The sequence below is a fragment of the Impatiens glandulifera genome, chromosome 8, assembly GCF_907164915.1.
Source record: "Impatiens glandulifera chromosome 8, dImpGla2.1, whole genome shotgun sequence".
NCBI lineage: Eukaryota > Viridiplantae > Streptophyta > Magnoliopsida > Ericales > Balsaminaceae > Impatiens > Impatiens glandulifera.
The window spans coordinates 3906944-3924657 of record NC_061869.1 but is presented as its reverse complement, the minus strand read 5'-3'; the positions used below and the strand labels follow the sequence as shown (position 1 = coordinate 3924657).

Sequence of the window (17714 nt, the reverse complement as noted above, 5' to 3'; positions counted from 1 at the left end):
TGGTAAATAAATGTTTTATTTTCTCTCTAAGTCAAAACTTGGAAATGCTTGAACTTATTCTTGTTTCATTTTATTTTTATTTTGTATATTTAGAATTTAGATTTATTGGTTATATTATTATAAAGTAGAAACATTATTATCTTATAAAGAAAATTAATTAATTGAAAGAAAAAAATATATAATTTTGTTTTTAACCAAAATGAGTTCCATGGTTGAGTTCCGTATTAGTAATTATTTTTTTAACCATGGAAATCCGTAGAAATAAAAGATCCACGAGATCAATTCTTGTGAACTGTGACGAAGAACTCGGTACACATATACGAATTATGAATTATATATTATTTATGACCAACCTTCCTTATTAGGTGGATATGCTACTTTTTTTTGAAAATGAGTGAAATCATTACTCATTTTAAAAAACTATATATATCCTCCTCAAAGCTTGTTTTTCTATAACCGATGAAAAAAAGGTCTTTCGATGATCATCGGGCATGGGCATACATGTACCAATATGAGATGAAGCTGCCAGCATGATCCGAGAACATGGTCTCATAATTCGGATCATTTGGTAGCTTCATTTCTTCGTGGTATCATGATCAATATTCAAACTATGCTTCTTTTTTGGTTTAGGAAGTTTGTTTAATCCGAATCATTATGATCTCATTTTACTAATAATGAACTATACTATGTTGATTCAAAATATATTAAGTTTCTTTTTTATTGATGTTTATTTTAAGGTAAACTAACTTATCTTCATAGTCATTACAATTTAATTTAAAATGAGTAATAAAATTGAGTCCATAAATCATTTGCTTAAAAACCTTATAATGCATAGATTGTAAGTAACAATTTACTTTTCAAGAGAACTTTTCATCCATCAACATTAATGTAGTTTTATGAATAATTATTCATTTTATTATTAACAAATAAATTCTCTTATATGTATACACATTCAAATGATTATTCACTCACCCCACCCATCATATATTGATCACCAACCTCACATTTCAACTTTATTGTATGCAATTTTTATCATTTTGGATCTTATTAATATTGAAGTTGTCTCCAATTGGATATAAGCAAATCTAAGACTATGCGACTCATAACCCGCAAAACTTTTTTCCGTTTATACACTCGTTTTATTCATAATTTTCCTATTACTTTTTTAAACTGCCCACCCACTCGTTTTTGCTCGATCCCCAGTAAATCCATAGTACAAACCTCAACCCGATGATTTTTGCCCCCGCTTCAAGCCATAAATACGTATCGGGGTAAACAGTTTCTTGAAGAAGAGAAAAGATTGTATCTTTCACTTTTGCTTATCTCCATTTTCTTCTAATCTCAGAAAAAAGAAACATATCAATTCCAGTTCAAACATAATGTGCATAAGAAGAAGAATCTAAGATACCAAATAAGAGATTAGGGTTTCATTATATCTGTTTAATTTCATACATGAGAATCATGTTCATCAAACTGTCACAGATCATCAGTTATTCAAGATTCATCTACACTAACAATACCTGTAATTACTGATTCTGATTCTGATTTCAATTTCAAATAATCATTCCCTCTGAAACTAGTAACCTCCACTCTACTTCTAAACTCATTCCAACTATCATCCACCCTGTATAAATCCAACAACAGAGAAGCCGTCAATGGCAATGAACTCCACAAAATAACCTTCGAAGCTTCTTTCCAGTTCGTCTTCCGATCCTTAACAACAGCAATTCGAGCATCCCTAAAAGCCATACCACACTTATTCTCAGCATACTTTTCGCAATTTCCTTTCGCGGCATCCAAACACCTCTCAATTTCTCGTTCCTCGCATCTCTCTCTTTCAGCGAAGTCTTCGACTCCTCCGGAAAACAGAAACTTCCACCATGGAGGCTTACAGTTACTGGATGCGCTAATTGAACAGCCGATTCGAGATCCGGCTTCGCATTGTTGAATGAGTTTGGATTTGGTGTCTTTGTATGCTATGGCCCAGGATTCAGTGTTACGGAAAGCGAGAACGTAGGGACCTCCGCTTGATTCATCGCCGGCGGGAAGAGGTCCTCGGAGAAGCGGAAGAGGAGGGTCGAATGAGATGACGGTGGAAGAAGGTGAATAATGATCGATTTCATCATCGGTGGATGGATTGGCCATTAGGGTTTCGAGGATTTTTGTTTTTTTTCTTCAAATAAGTTCATTTAGATAGAATTGTTTCATCCATGTTCTCACTTAAACCCTAATTAAACCCTCATTTAAATTACATTTTCGTTTTCTAATCGAATTCAACATAATTTTAATTCAAATACAGTTTTCGATTTAATTTTCAAGTTGACTTAAAAAAAATTATTTTTTATTAATTATTTACATATAAAATGTTAAAATATTAAAAAAATCGAATTATTTTCGAACTGAACACATATAATTAAATAATTATATATAATATATTAAAAAAATCGAATTCAGTTTAATATTGAATTATTTGAATTTGAACCGAAAATCTAATTCATATTTTGTTCGATTTTATTAGAATTTATTTAAACTCGGTTCGGTTTTTAAAAAATTTAAAAATCCAAACTAATGAACTCAAATAACCTAAAAACTGAATTGATGAATACTGATGCAGCGTGCGTGGCTAGGATGAACCTTTATCAAGATTCGTTGATTCTTACGAATACCGAAAGTCGATAGATATTGAGGAAACCTCGTTTTCTGATTAATAATCTTCTTCCCCCTTACAATGGAATACCTTCAGGGTATTTATAGGACTTACACGTATTAAATTAGGAATTACGTCTAATTACAATTTAATTACACTAATTTAGGATATTCCTTCCATAACAAGAATATCCCTACCTAATTTAGAATATCCCTTGTAATCTCTTCCTTAATTAGAATATATATTATAATCCTTTCCTTGATTAGAATATATCTTCCAATCCCTTCCTTAATTAGATTATCTTCCAATCTCTTCGACTCGCACCGCATCATTCCCCCCAGGGTAGAAAAGATTCGTCCTCGAATCTGGAACCGCATCATCCTCATCAGAAGAAGACTCACCCACAAAAGGAACAAGATGCTTCACATTGAACACATCAGAGGTACGCACATGGCTGGGAAGGCGTAAACAATAAGCATTGGGGTTGATCTTCTCCACAATCTCAACAGGACCAATCTTCTTAGCAGCAAGCTTGCTATATTCATGAGCTGGAAAACGATCCTTAGTCAGAATAGCCCACACAAAGTCACCAATTTCAAAATCAACAGCACGCCTTCTCGAATCAGCCTTCTCCTTGTACTTGGCAGTAGCAGCAACCAAGCGGTCATGAGTGGTCTGATGAACCTGAGCCAACTGACCAACAAAATCCGCAGCAGTGGAATGAGGACGCACCTTGCTGGGCAGCGCTAACAAATCAAGAGGAGCACGCGGAGACAGCCCGTAAATCACATGGAAAGGACTGAAACCAGTGGAGCGATTAACAGCATGATTGTGAGCAAACTCGGCCTGAGGCAGCTTCAGATCCCAAGCCTTAGGATGATCCCCAATTAAACTGCGCAGAAGGTTCCCCAAAGACCTATTAACAACTTCAGTTTGGCCATCAGTTTGCGGGTGATAGGCACTGCTAAAATTCAGCTGAGTATTAACCAAACGCCAAAGACTCCTCCAAAAGTGACTCACAAAGCGAGTGTCCCGATCAGAAACTATGGAGGCAGGAAGTCCATGAAGGCGATACACATCCCTGAAATAAAGTTGTGCAACAGCCACAGCATCAGAGGTTTTCTTGCAGGGAATGAAATGAACCATCTTCGAGAATCGGTCAACCACCACAAAAATCGAATCAGAACCACGCTGGGTACGTGGCAGCCCAAGGACAAAATCCAGTTTGCTAAACACAGAAGCACCACCCAACTGATCCAACAAGTCATCCAACCGGGGAATAGGAAACCGATAACGCACTGTAAACTTGTTGATAGCACGACTATCAATGCACATACGCCAAGACCCATCCTTTTTTGGGGTAAGAAGGGCCGGGACAGCACAGGGACTAAGGCTCTCTCGAATGTGTCCCTTAGCCAGCAAGTCCTCCACCTGTCTACACAACTCGTCATGTTCTTTGAGACTCATGCGGTAATGAGGACGGTTGGGTAGGGCAGCACCTGGAACCAAGTCAATGTGATGCTGGATATCACGCAAAGGAGGCAAGGCACAAGGCAGATTCTCAGGAAAAACATCTGCAAACTCCTGTAACAGCGGCTGCACTGGAATAGGAACCTCAGAACTAGCACCACAGGTAATCAGCGAACAAAATAGAGCAAACACCATGCCAGATTCAACCATGGCGGTCTGAAAAGGACCCCGAGACAACAAGGTGGCAGGGGGGACGCATGATGAGTGGGGGCAGCACCCTTCTTGGGCTGATTTGGCATCAACACAATCTTGACTCAGCCAGGACAGGCGATAAGGCTTGGGGTGAGGTTCAGTGGACAGACCCAGCTTCGAAACTGCAACCTCAGAAATCACATTCTCACAACTCCCAGCATCAATGATGAAGGTGCAAACTTTGCCACCGATGGTACAAGTGGAATGGAATAGATTATTGCGTAACCACTCGTTGTCAGGAGCACGAGGGGTTAAACATGATCGACGAATCACCAAAAGGGGGCCAACATCACCAGAAACATACTCCTCCGCTGCCTCATCATCATAAACATCATACACTGGGGCTGAATCTGAAGGAAGAGCAGAGTCAGGATCATCCACCTCAGTAAAAAGACCACGATTGGTGGACTTTGGGTTGCGACACTCTGCTTGGCGATGGTCAACTTCACCACAATTGAAACAACGCAAGCCACCGGGACGTCCCTGCGGGGGGGCTGTAGTGCCGCGAGGGGGGGCTGGGGTGGGATGGGCCGACTGGGAAGAAGAACCAATGCCACTAGTGGGGACAACCTGTTTTCCAAAGCTACCCGAACCGCGCCTGGCTAGCTGTTTCTCAGCCTGTGAAGCACGCTGATGTGCCTCAGAAACAGTCAAGGGATCAAACATATTCAAAATATCCTGCAACTGGAGGCGAAGGCCACCAATATAGCGAGAAACCAACTGGAGAGGGGACTCAGACAGGTCAACACGAGCCACAAAGGTGTAAAACTCAGTGGAATAGTCATCCACGGAACGAGAACCCTGACGAAGATTCTGGAACCGCTGGTACAGGTTACGTTCGTAATTATATGGTAGAAACGCAGCCCTAATATGCTTCCTGAATTTGTCCCAATTCGTGAGCTTTGCCTTACCATGACGAACACGTGTCTGTTTCAACTGCTGCCACCATGCTTGTGCACGACCATGTAAGCGGATCGTAACAAGGGGTACACGACGATCTGCAGGAACTTCCTTGAAATCCAGAATCTCTTCAACCTGAGAAAGCCAATCAATAAACTCTTCCGGTGATAGACTACCATCGAACTTAGGGATGTCCACCCTGAAAGCCTGCTCCCAGCGATGATTGGGGCGTTCAGGGGATCGATTCCGAAGACCACCGAGAGGGTTTTCATCTGTCATCGTAACATCATCTTCAGGGTGGTGCATGTGCATAGATGCATCCATCCGTTGCGTCAACCATTCAACCTGCCGCCTCAAATCGTCGTTATCACGGCGAAACTCAGCGTTTTCACGTCGCAACTCAGCAAGGTCACCATCATCAGCACCAGGGGTAGGGTTGCGCGGCTGTCTTCGGGGCGGCATACCTCAGGGTCGACTGGAAACTGATACCAACTGATGCAGCGTGCGTGGCTAGGATGAACCTTTATCAAGATTCGTTGATTCTTACGAATACCGAAAGTCGATAGATATTGAGGAAACCTCGTTTTCTGATTAATAATCTTCTTCCCCCTTACAATGGAATACCTTCAGGGTATTTATAGGACTTACACGTATTAAATTAGGAATTACGTCTAATTACAATTTAATTACACTAATTTAGGATATTCCTTCCATAACAAGAATATCCCTACCTAATTTAGAATATCCCTTGTAATCTCTTCCTTAATTAGAATATATATTATAATCCTTTCCTTGATTAGAATATATCTTCCAATCCCTTCCTTAATTAGATTATCTTCCAATCTCTTCGACTCGCACCGCATCAAATACCTCATATTAAAATTGTCTAGATGAAAAAGTAAATAATCTCAAAATGGGGTTGACTAATCATCATTAAGTTTCTTTAGAGACGGTGAAAATATATAGTGACGGTGAAAATAAAGAGAATAATGTGATGTCTAAATTTCTTTAGAGACTTCTAACTAATCGTTTTGTTATCTTGTTAGTTGAAATAAAGTTAAATGTTTTGAAAATAAAAAAAAGTTAAGATATTCGATATCTTATTTATTTTAATAAGACTCTTTTATGAAAATTGTGTAATAGATTTACAATTAAGTCGAATAGTCTTTGGTCATTGATAATCATATATAAGTATGATTACATATATTAATGATTAGTCTAGTTGTTTCACAAAACAGAATATAACATTTAAAAGAAAATTTATTTTAAATATTCTTACTTATTTTTTTTTATAAGTTTTTTATTATTTTGACCATAATGTAGATTTTACTTATTATTTGACATAACTTTTTATGTCCTTATAGAAATTAAACTAATTTAACCCCAAAAATTCATTATTGTTGAATATTTTAATTTTTATATATTATCATTTAACCATTTTTTATTATTTAGACGTTATAATTTATTATCTACCAATAAATTTATTTTATATTTGATTTTCAATTTATTAGAATAATGAAAAACAAATATCTATTCTCCTCCGACGGTCATCGTCTCCGGTCAAGGTTTTGTTCCTCCTCCTCCTCCGGTAAGTAAAATTGATCAAAATCAACAACAATGGATACGCATTTGAGCGCATCAATCCGATCAAGAAGTTCTCAAACTCCATCTCCTTCTCATTCCGCATCTGCTTCCGCTACATCTTCCATCCACAAACGAAAGCGTGTTTCAGAAGATCACGCGCCTCCTTTCCCTTCCTCCTTCTCCGACACTCGCGACGGAGCTCTCACATCAAACGACGACCTAGAGAGCATCAGCGCACGAGGAGCCGATTCTGATTCCGAGGATGAGTCAGAGGAAGTCGTCGACGATGATGAGGAAGAATACAACGATTTTTCTATGCGGAACTTCACCGCATCTCGGTTGGGGAACGCCGATGCCAGTGCGAGAAATACAAAGCAGAAGACGGAGAATTCGATCAAGGTTGAGCCATCTGATGTAGGAAAAGATGCTGGTGCTGGTGGTGCTGGTGCTGGTTCTGCGGCTGGTGGACCGCCACCTGCGGTTACTTCAGCAGCTCCTCCTGGTGCTGCAGTGAGGGAAGACACTGTGAAGAATTTGTTTGCTGAAAATATACAGACGAGTGGTGCTTATAGCGCTAGGGAAGAGAACTTGATGAAAGATGTTAGTCAATTATCCTTCTATGAATCTGATTACTAGTTTAGGGGTTTTAAACCTCTCAAAAGTCTTGTGTGAAAACTAGATTAAGCTGTTTTGACATGGTTTAGGGTTTATCGGTTTTCAAATGCACCTAACAATGACCTTTCTGAAAATAGCCAAATTACTGATTACGCAGAAGTTCACTACCATTTGTTTCCTTGAAGTTTGTCTGGAAATTAAGTGGCTAAATACTAACTCAATATGTATGATCAAGTCTATATTGTTCTTGTGATGGGGTTTCTAGTGAATGTGACTCCTTTCTTTTGTACAGGAGGTGGCAGGGACACTCAAGTTCGTATTTGTTTCAAATGATCGTATTGACGAGCATATGATTTGGTAATCATTTCCCTTTTCCCCTATATCTATCTATTTTATACAATCATTAAAACTCTACTGTAGCAATTCATGTTGTAGGTTTTGATAGGTCACCTAGTTAGACATGGAGTATTGAGCATTCATGTGGGTAGATATCTCAGTTTGGTTTACTGTTTACTTATACAGGTTGATAGGATTGAAGAATATATTTGCTAGGCAACTTCCGAACATGCCAAAGGAATACATTGTTCGCCTTGTGATGGACAGGTATCTTAATATGATCAGATTGTTGCACATATGAGAAATTATCAACTGGGGAACACAAAATTATTAAAAAGAAAAGCTTGGCTGATGTGTTTAACTTAACCTCTAATAGAAAATGCTTTTTTTATTTGTTACTTATGCAGAAACCACAAATCGGTGATGGTTATTCGAGAGGACATGGTTATGGGTGGCATTACTTACCGTCCTTACATCAGGTAATGAATAATTAATTTCTTTGTATAGATTTCTTAAGCAAATTGCACATTCACCCGTGTTAAGTTGAGCTTAAATCTCATTTAGCTACATGACGAGTTTTGAATAATTTGCATCACATTCCTTTTTCTTGGAAATTAGAAATGTTTCTACATATTTCATTCACCATACAGTTAGGTGCATTGTATGCAGGAAGGACCACATAGTTATAAAACGGTTGATGTAATGCTCAATTGTTTGCTTTAGTATTAAAATTGAAGTCATTGATTATTGTCTTTCTTGGTCTATAATTTACACATGTTTCCATTTCTTATGGAATTGTCCTTCTTGCTCTATAACTGTCTTTCTCATATTGTAGCCAAAAGTTTGGGGAGATAGCTTTTTGTGCAATTACAGCAGATGAGCAAGTAAAGGGTTATGGTACCAGACTGATGAATCACTTGAAGCAGCACGCACGTGAAGTGGATGGGCTCACTCATTTCCTGACTTATGCTGATAACAATGCCGTTGGCTATTTTAGTAAACAGGTTTGACAATCTTCTATCTGTTCTTGTTTTTGGAATATGCGCAGGTTGTTTTTGGACAACCATTAAAAACTCTTATTCGTTTTTAATTTTTTGACATATGCCAAGGAAGTCTAAATAATAATACTATACTACATCTATGAATCTGCTGGATGATTAAATTATCCTTTAGTGCGTTAGCCTGCTGAAGTGGTTCCCCTCTTTTCTTCTTATTTCAATGATTGCTATGGCCCTTCCCATTTCTCTTGGATATTTTTGTCACATGGCCATGAATGTAGTTTATGGATAATAACTTACACATTCTGTTAGTTAAAATGCTGGTATTCAAATATTTAATTTTTAATGATTAATTTACAGGGATTCACAAAAGAGATTTACCTGGAGAAAGATAGGTGGCACGGGTATGTAATTATGAACATCAAGTTATGGTTGTTCTTCTAAAGTTAGGGATGTCTGACAGCTTTGTAAAAATGAGAAATTAGGCATGTTACCCTATTGGGAAACCTTACAGTCTTTCCAGTGGGATTAGGTTTCTCTTACTTTCTGAAAAGAAGGTTTGGCTTTGGGATTGAGAGATATAGTTTCTGTTTATTCTTCTAGTTTTGAAAATCTGCGTGTATAATAGCTGATTTTTATTTTCACTTTTTGTTATATATATCAGCACCTTGTATTAAAAACAGTCATTCTTGTAGTCCACTAACAAGATGTTGTACTGTTTATTCTTCACGTTTTGAAAATTTGTGTGTATAATTGCTGATTTTAATTGCAATGCTCAACCATTTTCACTTCTTGTCATATATATATCTGCACCATTTTGTTACAATAGAGGGTGGAAGTGGATCGTGTCCTACTATCTCATGCTTACCCTTGAAAAACTACCATTCCTCTAACCCCTGTTTATTATATATCATAAACATGTTGCCCATTTTAATACCTTCCAGTGGTAGTGGTAGAAAGATGCATCATCTTTCCTACATTTATATGATCTTGCATTATTAGACTCTTTATCTGTTTATAATTGTTGTAGCCCTTTGTACAAGCTGTTTAATTCCAGATGTCATCCATCTCTTTTCTGTCTGTTTCATCCAATAACCTCATATTTTTGTTGAATTAGAACCTCAATAAGTTTGCATGTTTCAGTTATATTAAAGATTATGATGGTGGTATTCTCATGGAATGCAAAATTGATCCCAAACTTCATTACACTGAATTGTCACTAATGGTTCGTCGTCAAAGGCAGGTCAGATGAATTTTCACTTCACATGACAATTCAAGATTAAGTTGAATGAGAAATTGAAAATCCACACTTTCGTACATGAAGTTAAGGCTTAAATGAATAAAATAAAAGCCAATGGCTGTTTTAAGAAGAGTTTATAAATTTTTAGGGACTTCTTTGAATTGATAGGAGCTCATCCTTGTTTTTTGCATTTTGTTTTTCCTGCCTTTTCTTCCCAATTCTTTGTTAAAATGACCTCTTCTCGCGATCACTTTCAATGTTAATAAAATGTTGACCCTTTTTAAAAAACTAAAAGAGTTTACAAAATGTTTCTGTTCAAAAAAATAGATCATCATAACTACCATAAGTGTCTTTTGGTCTCATAATTGTTGAAATAAACACATTCATCAGCATTTTTCAATCCTGATTGTAGGCTATTGATGAAACGATAAAAGAGTTCTCAAAGCGTCACATCATCTACGATGGATTTGACTTCCAGAAGGTAGGATCTTCATTTATCTCTATTTCTGGATGCTCTTTATCTATTGTGCTTTAGATGCTTAATGTCCTGAAGAATTCTTTTAATTCCTCCGAAGTGTTAGTTTCACACTGTTAGAAGCATATAAATCAAAGCATACATTACTAGAAAGTTATATGTTAGAAAGCGCGTCCTTTAAATTCCCTTTTTTTAATCTTTATTGTTGTTCTTAAACATTTATTTCACTGGTTTTCTGTATCGATCTATTCTGTTTAATAAATGTGTTTGCTCTTGTTTGACCCACTTTTTTTCATTTGATTCCCTTCTATCAGAAAAAACCTGGTACTTTCAAGGTTGAGGACATTCCTGGATTAAGTAAGTACTTAGTTTATCAACTTGTCGCAAGTCATTTGAAAATTCATTTTTTTCATGCTTATAAATTACTTGAGCATTCTTTGCGCATCTCTTATAATGCATTTTGTAGTGTTGTTATATTAGTTTAAGAAATGGTGTCCTTTGTTTTCCTTTTCCTTCTCATATGCAACATGGATTTCTTGGGGTCTGCCTATTTCCAATTGTACTCTTCACTCAAAATAAAATTGTCTTGTGGTGCAACTATAGCATAGCATAAACTTGGAACTGTTTGATGTAGGGTTTTTGAAAAAAAGATCCTTGGATGATGAAAAAGTAGATTATTTGGGTTAAATAGCTAAAATATCTTTGTGTTTATTATTTTAAAACTTTATAAGAAAAAAATATAAAGTAAGGGTATTCTTGTAGTTTGAGTTGATTTGATTTATGAAACGATTGATGATGGGAGAAGATTAACCCTTCATCCTAAGACTGCTAATTTGAAGTCATGAATGTTGGTCTTGATGTAGTGGATGCTGGGTGGACGCCTGATCAATGGGGTCATTCTCGGTTTAAAACAGTAGCAACTCCATCTGCAGAAATATTCTCTAGTCAGAAGAGTTTAACTGCACTCTTGCGAATACTTGTAAAGGCAAGTTAATTTCGGTCCTCGTCATATTTTCTTCTAGTAGTAATACACACACTGAATGATCTTGCTCAAGCAATTTACATATTTGGTTTGAGCAGATACTATACGAGCATGTCGATTCATGGCCATTTAAGGAGGCAGTTGATAAACGTGAAGTGCCTGACTACTATGAAATCATTAAAGATCCTATTGGTAATGTATTTTTTTTTTATAAAATAATTGTATTGTCTTAATTTATTCATTATATTATATGATAATGAAAATATAGATCATACTTGGGGGGAAGTGAACTCTTATTTATTTCGAAATGTCAAAATAATATAATATAATAATTGTTTGTTATGTAGATTTGAAAACAATGTCGAAACGGGTTGAGTCAGAGGTGTATTATGTGACCTTAGACATGTTTGTAGCCGACGTTAGGAGGATGTTTACCAATGCTCGCACCTATAACTCTCCCGACACCATCTATTACAAATGCTCAACAAGGTACTATATTCTACTTTTTCTATATATTCGAAACTCAAATTGAGATCGACAAAACAGAGCAATCACTTTCATTGTACATGATCAAGTGATTTCTTGGTTAACTCGGTTATGTTCAGTGCACTACTTTATTTAGAATGAGAATGATTTATTATATATAAATAACTCGAATTTAATCAATAAATGTTGCGGGTTTGAAGTGTTTTTAAAAGTGAATTTGTAATATAATTGTGCAGGCTTGAAGCTCATTTCTCAAGCAAAGTTCAATCAAGCCTTGGCCTTCAAACAGGGACCAAACTTCAGCATTAATAATATTCTCTTTTTTAGTTCATCAGATTGGTTAGTTATGAAAATATTGTTTTTATGATTTGATTTCTACTTTGTGAAGATTCAAGTTTCATACGGTTTGCCACCAAGCAGATATACTGTGTCCACTCGGCGGGCCGACCATTTGATTTGCCTCGCCATATAAATCTGTCTCTATAACTCAAATTACATACAAACATCGTCGCACACAAACAAAAAAAAAACATTCAAAGAGCTTATTTATACTAACATAGCAACAACAAAGTGAATTAATAGGTGTAATCTGATTCGTTGAAAAAATAACAATTTTTTTATCTCTTTTTATTCTTTTATCATTTTTTTATCATTTTTTTAGTCGTCTATTAGTGAATAGTGAAGCTGCCAGTATTGTGATTACACATTAGACCTACCTCGAGAGAGAAAGAGTAAATTCTTAATAAAAAAAAATTTGGATTAGATTTTTGGGCAAACTATCTGGTTGGATCGAATTTTGGCTGGTTCGAAAGGTACACATATTTATGTCGGAACTTTGAATACGGGGTTATCAGTCCGACCGTGTATTTTAAAACTTTACTTAAACCATAATCAAAGCTGTCAAAATCGAGAGTTTACGTAGAATCGTTAGCCAATTGTAAACTCGTAAAACCTAGAGTTTACGTGAAATCGTAAGAGTTTAATTTGAAAAAATAATAGTTATATATTATTATTATTTTATATATAATTAAGTATTTTATACTTAACAAATTTTAAGAAATTATATACTTTAATATAAAATTAATTAAATAATAATAATAAATAAATAACACTATAAAAAATTACAATTACAAAATTAATTATATTAATTAATTAATTTAAATAAATAATAACTTTATTTTTTAATTTTTAAATATAAATTTGTTTTTTTAAAGTAAAATCGTATAGAATCGTAAAATCGAAATTATTTATGAATTCGCAAAATCGTAAAATCTTATTATCGCAAATTTAAAATCGTAAGAGTTTACCTATTTAAGAGTTTACTTAAAATCAAACTCGTTAACCTAATATGAAATCGTAAAATCGTAAGATTTTAAGAGTCAACTCGAGATTTTGACAGCCTTGACCATAATATTATACTAAGTTTAATTTTATTATAAAATAAAAAACTTTTTAAAATTTAATTAATTTTTTTATAAAATTTAAAATTTTAATTTATAATATGTTTTATTTATATTTTATTGAAAGCTTTTTTCGTATATAAAATAAAATAATTTATGTTGGCTTCTTTGTTTAATGCTGGGGCCGGTTCGGTTTTAATGGGTTCAACGGGTTGGAACCTGGGCTTAGCACTAGATATAACCAGCCCAGTCTACATTAGTGAAATATAATTTAAGGGCACATAAATATTAATTGAATATGAGTATTTTAAGGGGAAAAAATATTAATTCTTACTATTTTTTTTATATATTTCTTGAAAAGTTAAAAAATAATAATAGTTGTAATTAAGCAAAAATAACTATAAGGAATGCCAATTTATTTATTTATTTTTATGATATATATTTATTCTTTGGGGTGATATGATTACATTTTTTTTTTTTTTTTAGAAAATTGGGTTTCACTTCTCCTTCAGAGTGCAACTAATTTCCGCGAGTTAATCACATAGTTTCGCAAATCTATTTAACCAATTTAACCCGATGAACAAAACTTCATGTCGACATTAGAGAGATTGAGATATTCGCCTCTTTTATCGTTATGCTAAAAGAGAGGGGATTGGGACTAAAGTCATTATCTAGCTAATTAAAATTTTTATGTGGTATTTAGTTGGACTTAATGGATTGCTATTTTGTTTATTTCTTATTTTGATTCATAATATTTGGTAAATTATGTTAAGGGTGTGTTTGATGACCTGGAATTGACATTGGAATTGTAGGGTCAAATTCCAATTCTTATGTTTGTTATACACTTTAATATTAAGAAATTTGGAATTAAAATTAGAATTCCAATGGAATTCAATATATTGTAATTTTACATTTCTCAATTCCAATCTTTTTAGGTCGGAATTGTAATTCCAAATTAACACGTTTGACACGTTTTTGACATGTTTAACACGTTTTTCACACATTTAACATGTTTTTAACATGTTTAACACGTTTTTCACACGTTTAACACGTTTTTCACACGTTTAACACGTTTTTCACACGTTTAACATATTTTCATATTTTGGCACGTTTAACACGTTTTTGACACATTTAACACGTTTTTTACATCATTGACACGTTTAATAGGTTTTTGACACGTTTAACATTATTTTCACGTTTTTAACACGTTTTGACACGTTTAACACGTTTTTGGCACGTTTAACATGTTTTTGACACGTTTTGACACATTTAACACGTTTTTCACGTTTTGACACATTTAACACGTTTTCACGTCCTTGACACGTTTAACACGTTTTTCATGTCCTGAACACGTTTAACATGATTTTCACGTTTTTAACACGTTTTTGACACGTTTAACACGTTTTGACACATCTAACACATTTTCACGTCCTTGACACGTTTAACACGTTTTAACACATTTAACACGTTTTTCACGTCCTTGACATGTTTAACACGTCCTTGACACGTTTAACACATTTTTGACACGTTTAACACATTTTGACACGTTTAACATGATTTTCACGTTTTTAACACGTTTAACACGTTTTTGACACATTTAATACGTTTTTCACGTCCTTGACACGTTTAACACGTTTTTGACACATTTAACATGTTTTTCACGTCCTTGACACATTTAACACATTTTGACACGTTTAACACATTTTTGACACGTTTAACATGATTTTCACGTTTTTAACACGTTTGACACGTTTAACACGTTTTTTACATTTTGGCACATTTTGCACGTTTTGACACGTTTAATAAGTTTTTCACATATTTAACACATTTTTGACACGTTTAATATGTTTTCACATTTTTGACATTTTTGACACGTTTTCACATTTTTGACACATTAAACACATTTGTTTACGTTTTTGACACGTTTACCACATTTTTGACACGTTTAATACGTTTAACACGTTTTTCACGTTTTGGTACGTTTAACAAGTTTTTCACATGTTTGGAACGTTTAACACGTTTTTGACACGTTTTCATGTTTTTTACATTTTGGCACATTTTGGCACGTTTTGCCACGTTTAACAAGTTTTTCATATTTCTAACACGTTTTTGACATGTGTATCACGTTTTCATATTTATGACACATTTAACACGTTTTTTTTACGTTTTTGACACATTTAATACATTTGTTTACGTTTTTGACACATTTAACACATTTTTTTACGATTTTGATACATTTACCTCATTTTGACACGTTTAACATATTTTCACGTGTTTGACCATTTAACACATTTTTTTACGTTTTTGACACGTTTTCACGTTTTTGACACCTTTACACGTTTTCACATTTTTGACACCTTTACACATTTTTTACGTTTTTGACATATTTACCTCATTTTTGACACGTTTAACATGTTTTTCACGTTTTGGCACGTTTAACAAGTTTTTCACATGTTTTGAACGTTTAACACGTTTTTGACACGTTTTCATGTTTTTAACACATTTAAAATGTTTTTAACACGTTTAAAACGTTTTTAACACATTAAACACGTTTAACACGTTGTTGACACATTTCACATATTTTTATGTTTTTGAAACGTTTGACACATTTTTAACACGTTTTTTACATTTTTGCATGTTTAACAAGTTTTTCACTTATTTGGCATGTTTAACACATTTTTGATACGTTTAACACGTTTTAACGTTTTTGACATATTTAACACGTTTTAAACCTATCACAACGTGTGAAAAACATGTTAAACGTATTAAAAATGTCAAAATTGTGTTAAATGTGCCAAAAATGTGTTAAAACGTGTTAAATGTGCCAAAAACGTGAAAAACGTGAAAAACGTGTTTATATGTGTGAAAAACGTGAAAACGTGTGAAAACGTGAAAACGTGTGAAAAACATGTGAAAACGTGTTAAACTCGCCAAAACGTGAAAAACATGTTAAACGTGTCAAAAATATGTAAAACGTGTGAAAAATGTGTTAGACATGCCAAAAATGTGTTTAACGTTCCAAAAACGTGAAAAATATGTTAAACGTGTGAAAAACGTGTTAAAGGTGAAAAACGTGTGAAAAACGTGAAAAAATGTGTTAAACGTGTGAAAAACGTGAAAAACATGTTAAACGTGTGAGAAACATATTAAACATGTTAAAAACGTGCCAAAACGTGAAAAACGTGTTAAACTTGTTATAACGTGTGAAAAACGTGTGAAAAATGTGAAAACGTGTGAAAAACGTGAAAACGTGTTAAACTTGTTAAAACGTGTGAAAAACGTGAAAAATGTGTGAAAAACGTGTGAAAATGTGAAAACGTGTTAAACTTGTTAAAACATGTGAAAATGTGAAAAACGTGTGAAATGTGAAAAACGTGTAAAAACGTGAAAATGTGTTGAAATGTGTGAAAAACGTGAAAAACATGTTTAACATGTGAAAACCGTGTTAAACGTGAAAAACGTGTGAAAACCGTGTTAAACGTGAAAAACGTGTTAAATGTGTCAAAACGTGAAAAACCGTATTAAACATGTCAAAAATGTGTAAAACGTGTTAGACATGCCAAAAATGTGTTAAACGTGTGAAAAACGTATTAAACATGTTAAAAATGTGCCAAAATGTGAAAAACGTGTTAAATTTGTTAAAACGTGTGAAAAACATGTTAAACGTATTAAAAATGTCAAAAACGTGTTAAGCATACAAAAAACGTGAAAAACATGTTAAACGTGTGAAAATGTGTTTTAAGTGTGAAAATGTGTTAGATATGTCAAAAACGTGTTTGAACGTACTAAAAACATGTAAAAATGTGTTAAACATGTCAAAAACGGGTTAAAAATGTCAAAAACGTATTAAACGTGCCAAAAACGTGAAAACATATTTAAAAGGTTAATATTTTAAACCGATATTTTATTTTACAAACATAGGAATTAGAATTGAATTACAGTTCTATCATTTTCCCAAAAATAGGAATTGAAATTGAAATTACAATTCTATAACTTTTCTAAACATAGGAATTGAATTGTAATTCAATGCCAATTCTCATGGAATTGGAATTAGAATTCTAACGTCAATTCCAATTCCAATTCCAATTCCAATTCCAATTCCAATTCCAATTCCCTCTCATCAAACACACCCTTAGAATTTTGTATTAATATTTATATTATAACTAGTTTAAAAATAAGAATAGTTTAGTTTTTATAAGTTTTAATATATTCTTATAAATAGAGTTATAACTTAGGCCATTATTATTTTAAGAAATATCTATAAAATTAACTAGTCTCAATATTATTAGTTGAACATCGTTAAATCTTAAGTATGTTTTCTACTAATTT

General features: G+C 34.0%; 2 protein-coding genes across 2 annotated transcripts; one reads left to right on the top strand and one right to left on the bottom strand.

Annotated features, from left to right (window-relative positions):
* Positions 1-1271: 1271 nt before the first annotated feature.
* Positions 1272-2189, bottom strand: LOC124912303. Its single transcript, XM_047452900.1, has 2 exons — positions 1521-2189; positions 1272-1335 (listed from the first exon to the last, which is right to left on the bottom strand). Exons 1-2 carry the CDS (start codon positions 2143-2145, stop codon positions 1310-1312), a joined length of 651 nt encoding a protein of 216 aa, XP_047308856.1. The 5' UTR covers positions 2146-2189; the 3' UTR covers positions 1272-1309.
* Positions 2190-6784: 4595 nt separating this feature from the next.
* On the top strand, positions 6785-12308 carry LOC124912152 (histone acetyltransferase GCN5). The gene is made up of 13 exons (XM_047452715.1): positions 6785-7453; positions 7761-7825; positions 7991-8071; positions 8212-8283; positions 8640-8808; positions 9163-9206; positions 9946-10045; positions 10455-10523; positions 10832-10874; positions 11381-11502; positions 11598-11691; positions 11847-11988; positions 12222-12308. The coding sequence occupies exons 1-13, from the start codon at positions 6887-6889 to the stop codon at positions 12292-12294; spliced, it is 1641 nt and encodes a 546-aa protein (XP_047308671.1). The 5' UTR covers positions 6785-6886; the 3' UTR covers positions 12295-12308.
* Positions 12309-17714: the final 5406 nt, after the last annotated feature.